We start from the raw sequence: 16,141 nt of genomic DNA on the forward strand, positions 1-16,141 counted from the left end.
AAATATGTTGCAATTTTATTTAGATTTAGAACATGAAGTCTGTCGAAGACTTGTATATCCAAATCTATCAAAGTTATTTGATCTGCCAATAAAATATGGAAACATAATTTTCACATATACCATGAGGGTATGTTGCTTGGTCTCTGTGTAAAACTATTGCTACAATATCTCATTATCTCACCACCTTTGTTTCATAAAGAATGCATTTGTGAGAAGATGATATTACTATGGTAAATATCTCTCACTAGTGAACGAGAGAAATTCTCCATAATTGTCACCTTTGCTTTGACCTAATTTGGGTGTTGATACACTTTGCCTAGGATTTTTGTCTGGATCCAGTTTAAAGGTGTACAACAATTTTTTGGAGCATAGGTTGACAATTTGTAGTCTTTGTATAATTGATTCAATGGAACCAATATAGCATGTGAAATATTAACCCTTTAGAACTCTTATCTTATTTCCCACAATGATAGAGTTAGGGTGTTCAAATGATCCAGTGCCTAAATTTATGTGCACATGTACTAGGTTTTTAATGCTGAACATTCATAGAGTTTGGATTTGAATGCCCATAAAGTGTTTAACAACATGCATGATGTTGATTTGCATTTACTATCTTGGAGGATGTTTCCCCCTATTTTCACGAATGCTTGTAATAAGCTATATCCTTAGTGACCATATTTCTCCCCTTCTTATTTTAATTTGGGAGTTGAGAGATCTTGTTAGATCATCACTCTTTCTGGCACACTAATTGTAGGGATGGTATATGATGACACTTTTGATAATAAAATGCATTTGGCAGGCTATTTGTAATGTGTTACAAATAAAATATGTTCTGAACCATTGGTTTAGATATTCTTTGGTATGTACGCGGATGTGAGGACTGAATGTGTGTAGCATTCATTTTGGATTCCTGCCATTCAATATGTGGTATTAATCTCCCCCTAATGCCTGGAATTATCCTCAAAGTGTTATCAACATACAGGCTTCTGTGTAAATCCCCATAAGAGATCTAAGGTATTATATGAATGACGGATAGTAATACCTTTTGTGGGTCTCTAATGCCCATGATGTATGCTGAGGTGGTGATATTATTATGTGTAAAATATAACCAACACGACGTAAATGGGAAATATTTAGATGTGGAAAGTTTTTACATACTAACTACAATGGAGGAGCCGTATGATTGCAGTTTTATGAATTTAGATTATGTGGTATGTAAGTCCGCATATTACCAACTTGATGTTGATAAATTGAACACTTTTTTAATGATCATGCAAATGAGTTATCTCAATAAGAGATTCAATTAAGTCATAATTGATTTGAACATAGACTTAGTGATTTAGTTTCAAAACTAAATAATTCCATATAACTAGATTTGATCCTATGTTGAGAAAAATTTTACCGTACCCGTTCTGCTTTCCTCCGCTACCCGTTTGCTGAATGGATTCCTGGCGCGTTCCTGGTTTCCGCGGCGAAGTGGGCCGGGCGGCGGTGTACGGAGACGGCGCGACGGCGCTGCACAGGCACGCGGCGTTCTTCGACGGCGACGGCGACGGCGTCGTCACCTTATCGGAGACGTACGGCGGTGAGACCTCTTTGTCCCCTGCTTCACTACGGCTCCGTTCATGCTGCGCCTGTGATTCTCGCCCTCAAGTGTTGTCCTTGCATCGGCAGCATTCCGGGCTCTCGGATTTGGATTTGGCCTGTCCAGCGTCAGCGCGGCTTTCATCAATGGCGCCATCGACAGCAAGTGCAGACCTGTAAGGCCCCAACACAAACCTCCCTTCATTGTTAAGAAAAATATTCAATATTACTTCGTGCATGCTACGTTTCATCCTTTAGGGGGTGTTTGGATCCTGGAGCTAAAGTTTAGTCTGTGTCACATCGGATATTCAGATGCTAATTAGGAGGACTAAACATGAGCTAATTACAAAACTAATTGTAGAACCCCTGGGCTAAATCGCGAGACGAATCTATTAAGCCTAATTAATCCATCATTAGTGAATGTTTACTGTAGCACCATAGTGTCAAATCATGGACTAATTAGACTTAATAGATTCGTCTCGTGATTTAGCCTAGGAGTTGTGAAATTGGTTTTGTAATTAGCCTATGTTTAATACTCCTAATTAGTGTCCAAACATTCGATGTGACAGGGACTAAAATTTAGTCCGGGGATCCAAACACCCCCTAAGTGAAGCTCTCTTAGTATTTTGGGGTTTAAGGCCCCCAGGTGAAGCTGCTGACTTGCAAAAAAGCCTGACTTCACTGAGAATGAAACGTAGATTCGTGCCGTTTTTATACTGGCCTAGCCTAGCTACTCCATCAGAGTTTAGATAAGAGAGCAGCATCATTGCAAATTAATCATGGAGTCTGATAAAGATGCGGGTCAAATCACCAAATGCCTAAAGATTCTTTGGGAAATTCCAGTTGCAGACTGTGACAGCACAGGCCCGTTGTTTGCTTGCTTACTACTCACTTGATTAGCTAGCTGGCCACCTGCAATATGGACGCACTGCCTTTTATGGACTCTTGTTTTCCATTCTACTAGCCCTTACCTTGTGAAGAAAGTATGAAAATTTGAACATGGCTGTGCTTTACCCAAAACAGGTACCCGACAGGTGAACTGTATGAAGATAGTATAGACAATGCTACCCTGTTTTTGTTTCTGATATTTTATCTTCATTATTTGGGTAGTTATGCAGCTGGAATCAACAGCACATAATTTATTTCTGGAAGCGCATCAAGATGCAAAATGTTTATGCCTTGCATCGAGATATCTGTCTTGGATTATACTTCACAATGCAACATTTATTGACAGTGTCATGTAATCTAAAGTTCTAAGCATGATAGAGTTATACAAAAGCTTTATATTTATGTTTGATTTGCAGACTAAAATTCCTTTTGTAATTAAAGAAACTCACTATGGATTTTTCTTTTCTTTATTATGAGAAGATCTGATTCAGTAACCTTCTTCTTTTTATGACTTCAATAGGTAATACACCTCTTAGTCATGCAGTTTGTGCTGGCAACATAGATACTGTGAGTTGTCTTCTTGGTCATGGTGCCGATCCAGACAAGCCTGTGGATTTTGGGTGTACCTTGCGCTCCATGTTGCAGTTGGAAAAGGTCCCTTATATGCATGCATCTCATATTTCTTGATTCCTCATCATTTAGGATACTTCAAGTTTTTAGATTGGCAAAAATATCTTTAAATACATGAACGATGATTCTTGCCTGACAGCCAACTTCAATTGTGTTTAAATTTGGCTATCCAAATCCTGGTTCAAAACTATTAGTTGCCACCGCCCATACTTTTGTTTAATCTTTGCAAGTTAATATTAAAATTGTATGGTGATAACATTTCAACTCTTTTAATGAACCAAGAAATGATTTTACACGGATCCATTTAAGGCAAGATGAAAAGCAAGGGAAATGCCTGATTGTATATAATGACACATTCTGAACTCAACTGTTTAAATCCTAATATTAATTATCTTAAATATAGGAATGTGTGAAATGGTAGAACTGTTACTCTCAAAAGGAGCTGATATTAATTCATTGTCTCACTGTGGGACGCCACTGCATATTGCTGCAATGGAAAATCAGGATGCTGCTATGAAGATTTTACTGGACCATGGTGCAGATGTAAGTTTCATGACCTGCACATTGCTTCCTTCTTTTTTGGTGATTATATTAATAAGTCCTGTGTTATCAGCTACTGAATTGTATGGGGTAGTATTTGATAGCAACATGTTAGTAACATGTAGGCAATTGTTGCTGTATGGTTCGATTAATTAATCTGTTTATCTACCTTCATTTTTCCATAAAAATGGTGACTTCTCATTTTTTTTATTTCCCACTTTTAACCTTGGTCTTCAATACAGGTAAACTTCTTACTGGCATTTGCTTCTTTAAATTCCCACTCTTTCAAAGATGCACTGTTTCCTTGCTGGACATGTCATTATCCAGATGAAGAATTCCTTTATACCAGCAATGGCCAAAGACATCCGTGACACCAGAATTTCGAAAATGAATACATAGCATGGTGCCAACGTGATAAAATTTTTATAACAAAAACAAGATTTGTCAAACATTTCTGCATATATCATACAATGTCTGCAACTCTTCTTCCGGGCAGCACATCCATCTGCAGAGTTCTACCATTTCTGGTGGGAAGGGCGAGGCCCTGGTTTGCAATACATTTGCTATGCCTGTTACTGTTTATCACTTCAGGAACATCACATAGATGCGCACGTGAATACATTATTTTCTCCAGTACTCGTATGCTCATTGCCTGTCATCAGTGCAAGCATGTTCATGTATCAGTTGAACTCATGTAGTGCGCTAATGTTCTTTTCAATTGTAGGAGTGGCCTAGAGAAGACGTTTTTTTTTTCTGAAGAGAATGGAACAGCAACGCTGTGGCTGGGAAATGTTTTATGTACAGTTCATCAACTTTATAAACGGATTAAAGCAGTGGTTGCCGATCCTTATACAAAATCAGTTGTATTTGTCACTTAATCATGTAAGCCATTGCCCATTATGTAGTACTTATAGCAGTTCTGAAATGGGCGAAATAAAGGCGCGCCCCAGACTCTAGTCTATTTTATCACCTGCATCCGCCCGACCAACCAAAACAAACTTGTTGAGCTGGATTGGACTATTGTACATCTAATTCGGCCATTATTAATAACTTCGGGAGGTCGTCAATGGTGGTCGCGCATCTGAAAGCTGAAGCTTTGTCGGTTTCAAAATTTCTAGGTAAATGTGGCAGGTTATGGCTCTAACTCACCAATTGTTGTCTTGAATAGATTTGGGATAGAATCATGTAAGGATTAGTAAGGATTTGGGTTTTAGATAAAGAACTGGGAGGGAACCGAGGGACAGGGACGAACAAGCACTACCGGAACCAGTTCTTCTGCCGAGTGCCCCCAGGCACTCGGCGAAGGCCCCAATACACTCGGCAAAGGGTTTGCCGAGTGTAACACTCGGCGAACTATACTCGGCAAACTTTTCCTCGGTAAACAGTGTGTTTGCTGAGTGTCGATCGTCGGGCACTCGACAAACCCTTTGCCAAGTGCCAAAATACACTCGGTAAAATTAAACACTCGGCACAAAGACGTTAACGGTCTGTCACGGCAACGGAGCGTTTGCCGAGTGCCTGACGGTCGACACTCGGCGAAAATATATAGTTTGCCGAGTGTATTTTTAAATGACACTCGGTGAAGATATAAAGTTTGCCGAGTGTATTTTCCGCTAACACTCGGCGAAAATCCATGGTTTGCCGAGTGCCTGCCCCTTGGCACTCGGCAAACAAGCCCCTCCCGCCAGTTTTATTTTAGACTTTGCCGAGTGTATTTTCCGCTAACACTCGGCGAAAGTCCATTGTTTGCCGAGTGCCTGCCCCTTGGCACTCGGCAAACAAGCCCCTTCCGCCAAAATTTATGATGCCTTTGCCGAGTGTTTGGCGGATACACTCGGCAAAGTCGTCAACCAGTACCAGGTAATGGCCTCTTTGCCGAGTGTTAACACTCGGCAAAGTGTCCTTCCTCCTGCTACAAAACAAAAATGTTACGTATAAAGGACCCCTCTCAAAAAACAACCACAGAAGCACAGGCATATTAATTGCACCACAGGCATATAAATTGCACCACAGGAATCACAAGCACACAAATAACATTCGGAAGTTCTCGTCTAAACAAGTAATTCACAAGTTTTGCATCACAAACACAGAAATAACAAGTCACTGAGGAGGATGAGGAGGCTGAGAAGGATGTGCAGGTGGCCACTACCCCAGGAAGATTCTGCATTGGACGCCACCGATTGATTCTGCACAAAGTTAAAGAGATTGCATTAGTCACTTTTCTAGTGTAATTTTGTAGTGCCTGTAGTTTCTAGTTTAACTCTAGATTGATTGTAAGGTTGAGAGTGACTCACAGGAGTAGCTGCAGGAGGTGGTGGAGGTGGCGGGAATAGGTTCGGTGGCATAGGTGGTGGAGTTTGACCTAAACTGTGAAAAACACTCTGCATGTATTGGAACATCTGCTCCGTCCTCTGCCTTTCTAGTTGCTGATCCACCTCGATCCTCACCTCTAGTTCCTCCCGACGCTTCCGTTTTACCTCCACCTGGGCCTACAATATTTCATCCCAATGTCTTATTACCAAGCAAAAGGTACGTACAAAATGAATGCAAAATTAAAGAAACAGGAATAACCTGCAGAGCCTGCATCTGTAAATGTGCAGCGGTAGGCCGTGCCCATACCTCCTTGGACGACGACAAAGGTATAGGCGACGGGGGCCTCACCCCTTTACCCTTTCCTCGACCCCTGCCCCGACCCCTGCCTCTAGCAAGGATCTGTGCCCCCTCCATTTCCTCGACCTGTGCATCACCCCTGCCTCCACCCCTCCCTCGACGCCTCTCTCGACCTCTCGATGTGTCTGACCTTGTAGCTGACCCTGAAGCTGCAGCTTTTAATTTTTCGTAAAGCGCTGCGATCTTCCTTGTACCGCCCACCATTGTTGAATCACCTGCATTTGCCAAGAGTAAACCAATCAGCACAGATAAACAAAACATAATTAGGAAGATGTGCAAAATAAAGTAAACATACTTAAAAAATAACATGGTATGACAAATAATAAATAAAATAGTACGGCCCATACATGTCTTAGAAATAATCGTCATGATCGGGATTAGCTGGATCATAAGTCTCATCATCACTGTCACGCGTGTCAATAAAATCATTCCCGTGCTCCGAAGGAGGAGTGTCATCATCAATGTCCTGTCCTAACTGTAACCGCTAAAGTAATTCTAACTCCTTCATATTATGAACCTCCTCTCCAGCGTCATCGTTAGCAACTATTTCATTGTCTACTTCCATTCCGAAAGCGTCAGTTAAATCAATCTCAAAAATCCCTTCGAGCCCATCTTCTTGAAAAAAATCTCCGTCATATGTGTTGGGGTCAATGTTGTAATCTTCATTGTTTGGTACAGGTAATTTACCGTGTGGCGATATCTTGTACACAATATCCCAATCTTTAAGACGGTCGTCGATTTGGCACGGGTATGACAAATAATAAACTTGCGTGGCCTGTTGAGCCACAATGTATACATCGTCTCCTTGTAAGACGGATGATTGCCGAATTTTGACTAACCCAAGATTAGGTGCCCGTCTCACGACTGATGGATCAAACCAATGGCATTTGAATATGACTGGATTAAGAACTTTGCAACCATGAAAAGTTAGTTCGTATATTTCTTCAATTCTTCTGTAGTACTCTACACCATCAAAGCCTGGCGTAAAAACTCCGGTATTTGTCATTCTTCGATTGGGCCGACTCTGCTCATGGCTTGTTGTGTGAAAGCGATATCCATTTACGTTATAACCGGTAAAAGATTTGACCCTGTAGGCACAGCCATCGGCAACCTGTCTCAACTCGGCATTCATAGACGCATCGGTTTGGGCCTGCAAGTTGAAGTAGGGTGGTTCGTTATATTATTCGCATGTACGGTCAACTTGTAATCAACCTAAGTACGAGCTAAATTGGACTGTACCTTATGTTTGAACCAAGAAATGAAATCGGGCATTCCATTTCCCGCACCCTCTTTGAGAAGAGTCTCGGCTTCGTGCGGGGTAGGTTCCCTTGAATTACGCCAGAAGTTACGATGGAATTCTCTGTACCAACGAGAAACATGAGAGTTGGACACAGAATACTGACAAATTGAGAAAAACTAGTTTGTTCAGAACTTACAGTATGTACGGCTCCACCTCGGATAGGTTGGTCAATACATACAGCATGATAGTGCGCCACTCTTTATGTTTCAATTTCTTCTATGTCGCACCACTTGCACTTCCAAGTTGTCCTCGAAAAAGGCTAAGGCTCGATTCAACTTCGCTGTCATTGTAACGAGGCGGTGGATTATGCACGCTAGGAAGGTTGTCAGCATAGTATTTTGTTGTGAAGTTTGACACCTCCTCCAGAATGTATGCCTCTGCAATGGATGCTTCAATTTTACATTTATTTTTACATTTAGTTCGAAGAACCTTTTGACATCTCTCAATTGAATAGCACCAATGGCCCTGCACAGGCCCCCCCATTCGTGCTTCATACGGGAGGTGTAAAATCATATGCTGCATCGGATTGAAGAAGCCAGGAGGAAAGATCTTCTCCAACTTACAGAGCAACACAGACGCCATTCTTTCCATTTCTGCAACCACGGTCCGAGATAACTCCTTAGCACAAAGCTGGCGGAAGAAATTACTCAACTCCGCTAGCACCTGCCAGACATGCTCAGGGACATAACCTTGAACCATCACCGGAAGTAGGCGCTCAAGCCATATGTGATAATCATGACTTTTGAGCCCGTTGATTCGCATAGTAGCTAAGTTCACTCCCCTCTTTAGATTCGCTGCATACCCATCAGGGAACATTAACGTTTGGAACCATTCTAATACCTCCCTCCTTTGGGCCCTCGTCAGGACGAAATCAGCCTTAGGCTTTCTCCACAACTTGCCAGCTCTGGGAGGCGCCATGTCTAGCTTTGGTTTGTTGCATAACCTTACTTGATCCACTCTAGCCTTAATGTTATCCTTTGTCTTGTCAGGAATGTCCATGATTGTACCAAAAATTGCCTCGGCGATTTTCTTTTCAGTGTGCATAACATCAATGTTATGTGGGAGAAGAAGGTCATCAAAATAGGGGAGGTTCCACAAGCACGACCTCTGAGTCCAAGCATGTTGCTCACCATATCCCACAAAACCACCATCATGATTATTGACCTCAAGAGCATCTAACTGAGCACGAACCGCGGCTAAGGTCGGCATCTGCGGTGGGGGGTCATTAACTACGACATCTTTCGTAAAGTTTCTAATATCTCGTCTGAAAGGATGGTCAGGAGGAAGGAATTGTCGATGTTTGTTGAATGAAGAATATTTGCCACCCTTCGTCAACCAAATGAACTTCAAATAAGCCTTGCATACTGGGCATGGGAACTTCCCGTGAACACACCAGCCACAGAAAATACCATATGCTGGCAAGTCATGCAGGGAGTAGTGGTACCAAATATGCATCTTGAAGTTTGTCATTGTAGCACGGTCGTATGTCCATACCCCTTCCTCCTATGCACGGACCAAATCATCAATCAGAGGCTCCATGTACACACTCATATTATTCCCTGGGTGTTCTGGAATTATCAACGATAAAAATATGTTCTGTCGCTGAAAGAGAACACCAGGGGGGAGATTAAGGGGGATAACGAACATAGGCCAACAGGTGTACGGGGCAGCAGCCATTCCATAAGGATTGAACCCATCTGTTGCGAGCGCAACACGTACATTACGAGCCTCTAGAGCTTTCTCATGATAAATCGCATCAAACTTTGTCCAGGCTTCGCCATCGGATGGGTGTACCAGCTTGTCAGCATTGTATCGACGTCCGTTTTTGTGCCATGTCATTTGTTTCACGGATTCTTCACACATGTAAAGCCGTTGGATCCTCGGTATGAAGGGAAGGTACCGAAGGATCTTCACAGGGATTGCAAGCTGCTTCTTCTGACCGTCACCAGAGTCTACCTCCAGGAACCTAGACGATTCGCACTTTACACAATACTTTGCTTCCGCATATTCTTTCCTAAATAAGATGCATCCCTTCGGACAAGCATGTATCTGCTCGTATGGCATCTTAAGTGCACAAAGAAGTTTTTATGCCTCATACATAGACTTTGGCAAGATGTGACCCTCCGGGAGCAGGCTCCCAAAAACTGTCAACATAATATTGAAGGCGTCTCGACTCAAGCTAAACTGGGACTTCACAGCCATTAGACGTGCAATGGCATCCAGTTGAGAAACCTTGGTATGCCCGTGAAGAGGTTGCTGTGCCGTAGACAACATGTCGTAATACGCCTTTGCAGTAGCCTCTGGCTCCTCTTCCCTACGAGCTTCATGATAGTCATCTAACATGTCTCCCACCCCGGCATCATCATCATATTCCTCGATGTGTTGTCTGATGACCTCGTCCCTCCCACGATCAACTTCACCATGGTAGATCCATATGGTATAGTCTGACGTAAATCCGTGCCTAACAAGATGTTTACCCATGTCTAACTTGGTTTGCCGACGCATGTTTCCACATTTGCTACACGGACACCAAGTATCTCTTCCTCCTTTGATCCTTGCAAATGCCCGTTCCAAAAAAGCATCGGTCTTGTTTATCCATTCATCGGTCAACGAATTCTGACTAGATCGGCCCGTGTACATCCACTGACGATCCTCCAGCCTCTAGCATATCAGCGAGTAATATAAAAACTCACGTTGCATCTACACGTTCCTATACTGTCTATTAGGTGAAGATAGGTCCTAATCCCACCCGAGGATGTATAGGTGGGATTAGTTTCCATGGTCTACTCTGACCCGAGATAGAATTTCGGCAGCACCTCCCCGCTATTCTCCAAATACACGTCCTGGAATGGAGACTGTGTATCCGGAGAATAATTGGGAGGTGATGCCGAAACTCTATCTCGGGTCGGAGTAGACCATGGAAACTAATCTCACCTACACATCCTCGGGCTGTCCAAAAAATGTAGACAATTCGAAACAGATACGGTTATAAATATGCAAACATCTGCATATTTCCAACCGTATCTCTTTCGAACGGGAGACGCCTAACTAGGTTATGTGATATACAAAAATCATACAGAAAGAGAGGTGTAGGATGCCTCACCTTGCTATCGTACAAAGTGACGACTCGAGGACGGTAACGTAGCCTCTCCTGAAAAAAAAACATACAACTGTCAAGTTAAATTTTCGACAGCACCTCCCCTGCACGTGGAGGTTTCCATAACCTGCATCAAATAAAATGGCACAATTGCCGACAACCACATGTACAACAATGGAACGGCACGATGGCTGACTTCCACATACAGTTCTTATGCCTTACATTACTAAGTCAAACATCATTTTCTAATTTCTAAAACAAAAGCCCTACCACCTCTCTATCTTATCCTTCCCTAATTACTTTTGTAATTTCTAATTTGTATTTCATCATACCACCTCTCTACATTTTCTAATTTGTAATTTCAATCTTGTAACTTGAAAAACAAAAAATGATTCTTACCGGGAGGGTGAGGGACGCCAGCCTAGAGAGGTGAGGAAACGGCCGGGCTCGAGGGCGCCGGTGGCGGAGGCGCCGGGGCCGCGGGCGGCCGGGCCCGAGGGCGCCCGTGGCGGGGGCGCCGGGCCGAAGCGGGGTCACCGGGGCCGGGGCGGGGACGGCCGGCGGGGCGGGGTGCCGGGCCGGGGCGATGAGCGGGCCGGGGGTGGGGCCGTCGGGGCGGGGGGGGGGGGTCACCAGGGCCGGGGCGGGGTCGGCTGGCGGGGTGGGGTGACGGGCGGGCCGGGGGTGGGGCCGCTGGGGCGGGGCGCCGGGGCGTCGGCGACGGGCGAGTGCGGCGGGCGCCGGGGCGTCGGGGCCGGGGGCGCGGGGCGGCGAGGCGGGGTGCCGGGGCGTCAGCGACGGGTGAGCGCGGCAGGCGGCGGTGGGCGGCGGGCAGCGGGCGGCAGTGGCGGGCGAGGCACAGGATAGATGGTTTCGATTTTGGGATAGAGCGAAGGGCCGCGCGCGGCGGTTCGTGAAAAAACCTAAGTCTGGTTCTTTGCCGAGTGCCCCCCGATCGGGCACTCGGCAAAGTCGTAAGTTTGCCGAGTGCCGGATATGGGGCACTCGGCAAAGGAAAGATTTAATTTTTTTTAAAACATTTGGCACACGAAATGCGCCCTGCCAGGTGGATTGCCGAGTGCCTGCGATTTGGCACTCGGCAAACCTTCTGTCTTTGCCGAGTGCCAGATCCCAGGCACTCGGCAATCCCACGTTATAATTTTTTAAAGAAAGAGCAAGATACTGGCAGTGGGCCCGTGTACCTTCTTTGCCGAGTGTCTGGGGAAAACACTCGGCAAAAAGGTACCTTTGCCGAGTGTTTTTTCTATACACTCGGCAAAATACACTGACATTTCATGTTCACTTCTTCAATAACGTGTTTTACAAAACTTTTTCTAATATACTTGGGCAAAATTATGTCAAAATCACTCAACAATGGTTAAATTATTTTTCTGCTGATATTATTCCATTATTTCATGCAGTTATAGCTCAAATTGCATTTATATCTACTAAAAATCTATAATTGCATTTAATCAATAAAAAATAGCAAACGCATCTGAAAAATTTCCAAATTTTGACATGAACCAATCTGTGTTGTATGTTGCCTATACAAAAAGATTTGAAGTCAAACCTTAACTCAAGTGTCACTTGGACTCTAAATCTTATTGGGTCCTCTCTAACTTCTATGAATCCTTCCGGGAGATGAGTCAGTTTCTAAGCATCATATGTCAGAAATTGGGCGAAACCTTCTCAATTTTTTACCACAGCCTCCACACATAATATCATGACACCTTGACAAATCTTGTGATTTTCAGATTTCGTTTGCTTTTTTAGAATTTAACAACCATTCAACCACACGTTCGTGGTCGTGTTTTTTAAAAACAATGTTCAAAATTTCTTTTCATTTCCTGGTTGAGACCTCAATCTGGACTCCATAATATGAATATGATTTTTTCACTGATTTTAATCCATTATTTCAAGTACTTGCAGTTAAAATCTGACTTGAATAAAAGAATTCCTATTAATGCAATCAATTCATTAAAAATAGCAAACAGACCAAAAAATAGACCAACTTTTAATATGGATTACCAAATATCCTACGTGGGGAGTAGAAAAAGTGTGGAGGTCAGGGGAGGGAAATATTTTTTTTCTTTGCCGAGTGCCAACAGAAACACTCGGCAAACTTCATGGTTTGTCGAGTGTCTGGGGTTTGGCACTCGGCGAAGTCTTGGGGTTGCCGAGTGTGTGTGAGTGGCCCTCGGCGAACGTCCTCTTTGCCGAGTGTCGGCGTCCAACACTCGGCAAAGGACTAACGGCCGGCCCACTCCGGTAACGGACGACGCACGTGCGAAGCACGCGCTGTTGATTTACCGAGTTGTCGCGTATTTGCCGAGTGTCTGAGAGTGGTTTGCCGAGTGCCTTATTTTTGGCACTCGGCAAACCGCCTATTTGCCGAGTGTAATATGTTTGCCGAGTGCCACCTTGTATAGACTCGGCAAATAGGGTGTTTGCCGAGTGCCCGAAAGAAAGCACTCGGCACACTTTTTACACTCGGCGAATTTACTGTTTCCGGTAGTGAAGTTCAGATATTTGTCCATTTCTGTAAGGTTACTGAACACTTTCGCGTCTATTGGAGCTGCAGCTTTTGAAGCTGTGCTGCAAAGGTGCTGGTGGTGGTTTTTAGTTCTGAAAAGATAGCAATAGCTTTTACAATGTGTTCATTTTAATTTTTTGGACTCACGGAGCTATGAAAAGCTTCGAAAACTCATATTTTCGTATAAACTTAGTGTTTTGGAAACTGTACGAAAAATTTATTGTTTGTTTGAGCTTCTTATTTTTCACGCTAAGAAACTTGCCAGAATCTCAAATGCAGAAGCTTTTAGTCCGTTCGTAAAATTTGTAAAATATAATGGGCTGTTTGGCAGACATACACAACACAAACCGCAAGGCTGATTCCGCATGCGCGCGCTGCCGGAACGCTCCCACAGCCCACGTGCACGGCAATCGGCGCTGCACGAGCACATGCTTTTTGTGCGTGTATTTTTTTTCTTTTACATTATTTCAGTTAATTTGTTTCACACTATTTGTGTATTCAAGGAAATATCTTTATGTGTATAAGATACGTGCATAAGTTATTGAACAACACTTCCGCAAAAATTATAACAAATATTATGCGTATAAGTTGTATATATCATAAATGTTGTGCTAAAAATTTACCACATATTAATAAATTGTTAAGAAAAATTAGTAATACAACTTTCTGAAAATAAAAATTCGGAGTTGCCCTTTTATAAATTGTGCGTAGAAGTTGTAAGTATAAATTTTGCAAGCCACTAGCTTTACTCGCCTTCCATAGTTCCGGTTTCAAGTGTTTTTTTCATTTTTCTTTTAGGAAACCTGTTTCTAGTGTTTCTTAAACGGCCATCTGCCCACCTTGGACCTGACACACCGTTAGGCACGCTACTACGGCCTCCTCATCAACCATGTCAGCGCTGTGTGTCGAGGGGCGTGTTCCACAGGGACCGCCTTCACCTCGCCGCGTCCAAGGATTAGGTACGGTCGCCGCCACGGTCATGATCGCTGCCTGCAAGCGGCTGGGCAAGTTTGACAGCCAGCGGCACGGCCGCGTCCTCCGCTGTCATCGGCGAGTTCCGGGCTCTCGCAGCGCGTCGCCCTTGGCCGCGGCGTCCGTGGGAACTAACATGGCGGTATCTTTTGTCTGCAGTACGGACGTCGTACTCAAAGTTTCAAACTGCAGGCGGCAGAGAAAGGCCAAACCGTCAACGGGACGGGATGGATAGCTGGCACAATCTGTTGGAGCGAGTGCTGATCCGTTGTATCATCAGTCTCCAATTTATTCGCAATTAATTTATCGGTACACGCTGAAAGTTGTTATCACAAATTCACAATACAGGCATACAGCATCAAGATTCACCACACCACTAGGCGGCAAGAGTGAAATTGAAGTTGCTGCAGGAAAGCCCAACCGCGTTGAGGAACAAGGTGAAGCCGAGCTGCCCGTTCTCCGCGTCGAGCACCAGCAGGCGGTTCTCCATCTGGAACCCACCGAGCACCACCTCCGGCGCCTGGCCGGCCGCCTTGACGAACCCGAGGCAGGCTGTGTTGGCGTTCACCAGGACCATGGAGTTGCCACCGAACACCGTGAAGTTGCTCCCGCCCTCGAGGGTCAGGTCTATCTGCGGCACGGCGACGCCGAGCCTCGTCGGCGGCAGCTTCTTCGCGTCGTAGCACAGCTCGAACGGCGCGACGGAGGGGACCCTCGTCATCCACGGGAAGTTGGGCCCGGACGCGGCCTGGTCGAACGCTTTCAGGAACGGGGCGTACACGTCGGGGCGGAGCGCTGTGTACGGGGTCGTCGAGCTCAGCCCGACGACGAGCGGCCCTGGCTTGCCGACTTGGTTTCGCTCCACGGCGATGTCGGTGGCGGAGACGAAGTACCCGGGGGATCCCTTGTACCCGTGGAGCGGAGCCGTGCCGGCCAGCATCGTCGTGAAGTCGCCCCGGTCCGGGAAGATCAAGGGACCCCCGCCGTAGATAATCACGCCGACGCTGTTGCCGCTGGTCGTCTTGCCGTCGCTCGGGAGGCAGAGCGCCAGCATGTTGGCGACGTTCTGCGTGCGCGCGACCTGCGCGAGGAACGACTGGGTCGAGGGCGCGAGCCCCGCGACGCCGACGGCGCCCGCCGGCAGGTTCGGCTGCCGCGGCGCGCAGGAGGCCACGGCGGAGAAGGAGACCGGGAACAGCGGGTTCGCGCCGTTCGTGGCGTTCGCGGAGAGCGTCGTGACCGTCCCGTACCTGGAGGCGCACGTCGTCAGCGAGATGACCAGGCCGGAGAGGTCGAGCACGAGCGGGCGGCCGTCCTTAAGGGGAGCCGTGTAGAGGAAGGTGGCCGCGTCCTTGGTGACGGCCGAGACCAGGGGCTTGCCGCCGGTGGCCGCCGTGCATGGTGACAAGACCGAGATGCTGAGCGAGATGACGAGGAGGGGCTTTGGGCTCCACATTTCTGCCGGTTGTTAACGTTTGCGCAGCTTATATTAGGTGGTGTTGTGCTTGATAGGTACTGAACAACTCACTACGGGAAACCTCAAAGTCGCCGAGTGTAATTTTTTCGCCGAGTGTATTATTACGGGCACTCGGCGAAGGACCCGTTTGCCGAGTGCATTCCTAGTAACACTCGGCAAAAATAATACACTCGGCGAAAACACGATTTGCCGAGTGCCACCAAAAAACCACTCGGCAAACTCCCACGGGGCACTCGGCAAACAAAACCCACTCGGCAAATACTTGAGCACGTGACTTCCACGTGCCGCGCTGGGCCGTCGCCGTGACGGACGTTAGGGTTTGCCGAGTGTCGACGGGGGGCACTCGGCAAAGCTGCTAGTTTGCCGAGTGTCTCTGTGGGGCACTCGGCAAACCTGAGGGTTTGCCGAGTGTTTTTTTGGCACACTCAGCAAAAAAAAAATTCCCTCCTC

The 16,141-nt window shown here is 45.7% G+C and overlaps 1 protein-coding gene across 1 annotated transcript; it reads right to left on the minus strand.

Annotated features, from left to right (window-relative positions):
• Positions 1-14,516: 14,516 nt before the first annotated feature.
• Positions 14,517-15,859, minus strand: LOC117853567 (chitinase CLP). The gene has a single exon (XM_034735888.2). The coding sequence runs from the start codon at positions 15,668-15,670 to the stop codon at positions 14,591-14,593; it is 1,080 nt and encodes a 359-aa protein (XP_034591779.1). The 5' UTR covers positions 15,671-15,859; the 3' UTR covers positions 14,517-14,590.
• Positions 15,860-16,141: the final 282 nt, after the last annotated feature.

This window comes from Setaria viridis, chromosome 4 (genome assembly GCF_005286985.2).
Source record: "Setaria viridis chromosome 4, Setaria_viridis_v4.0, whole genome shotgun sequence".
NCBI lineage: Eukaryota > Viridiplantae > Streptophyta > Magnoliopsida > Poales > Poaceae > Setaria > Setaria viridis.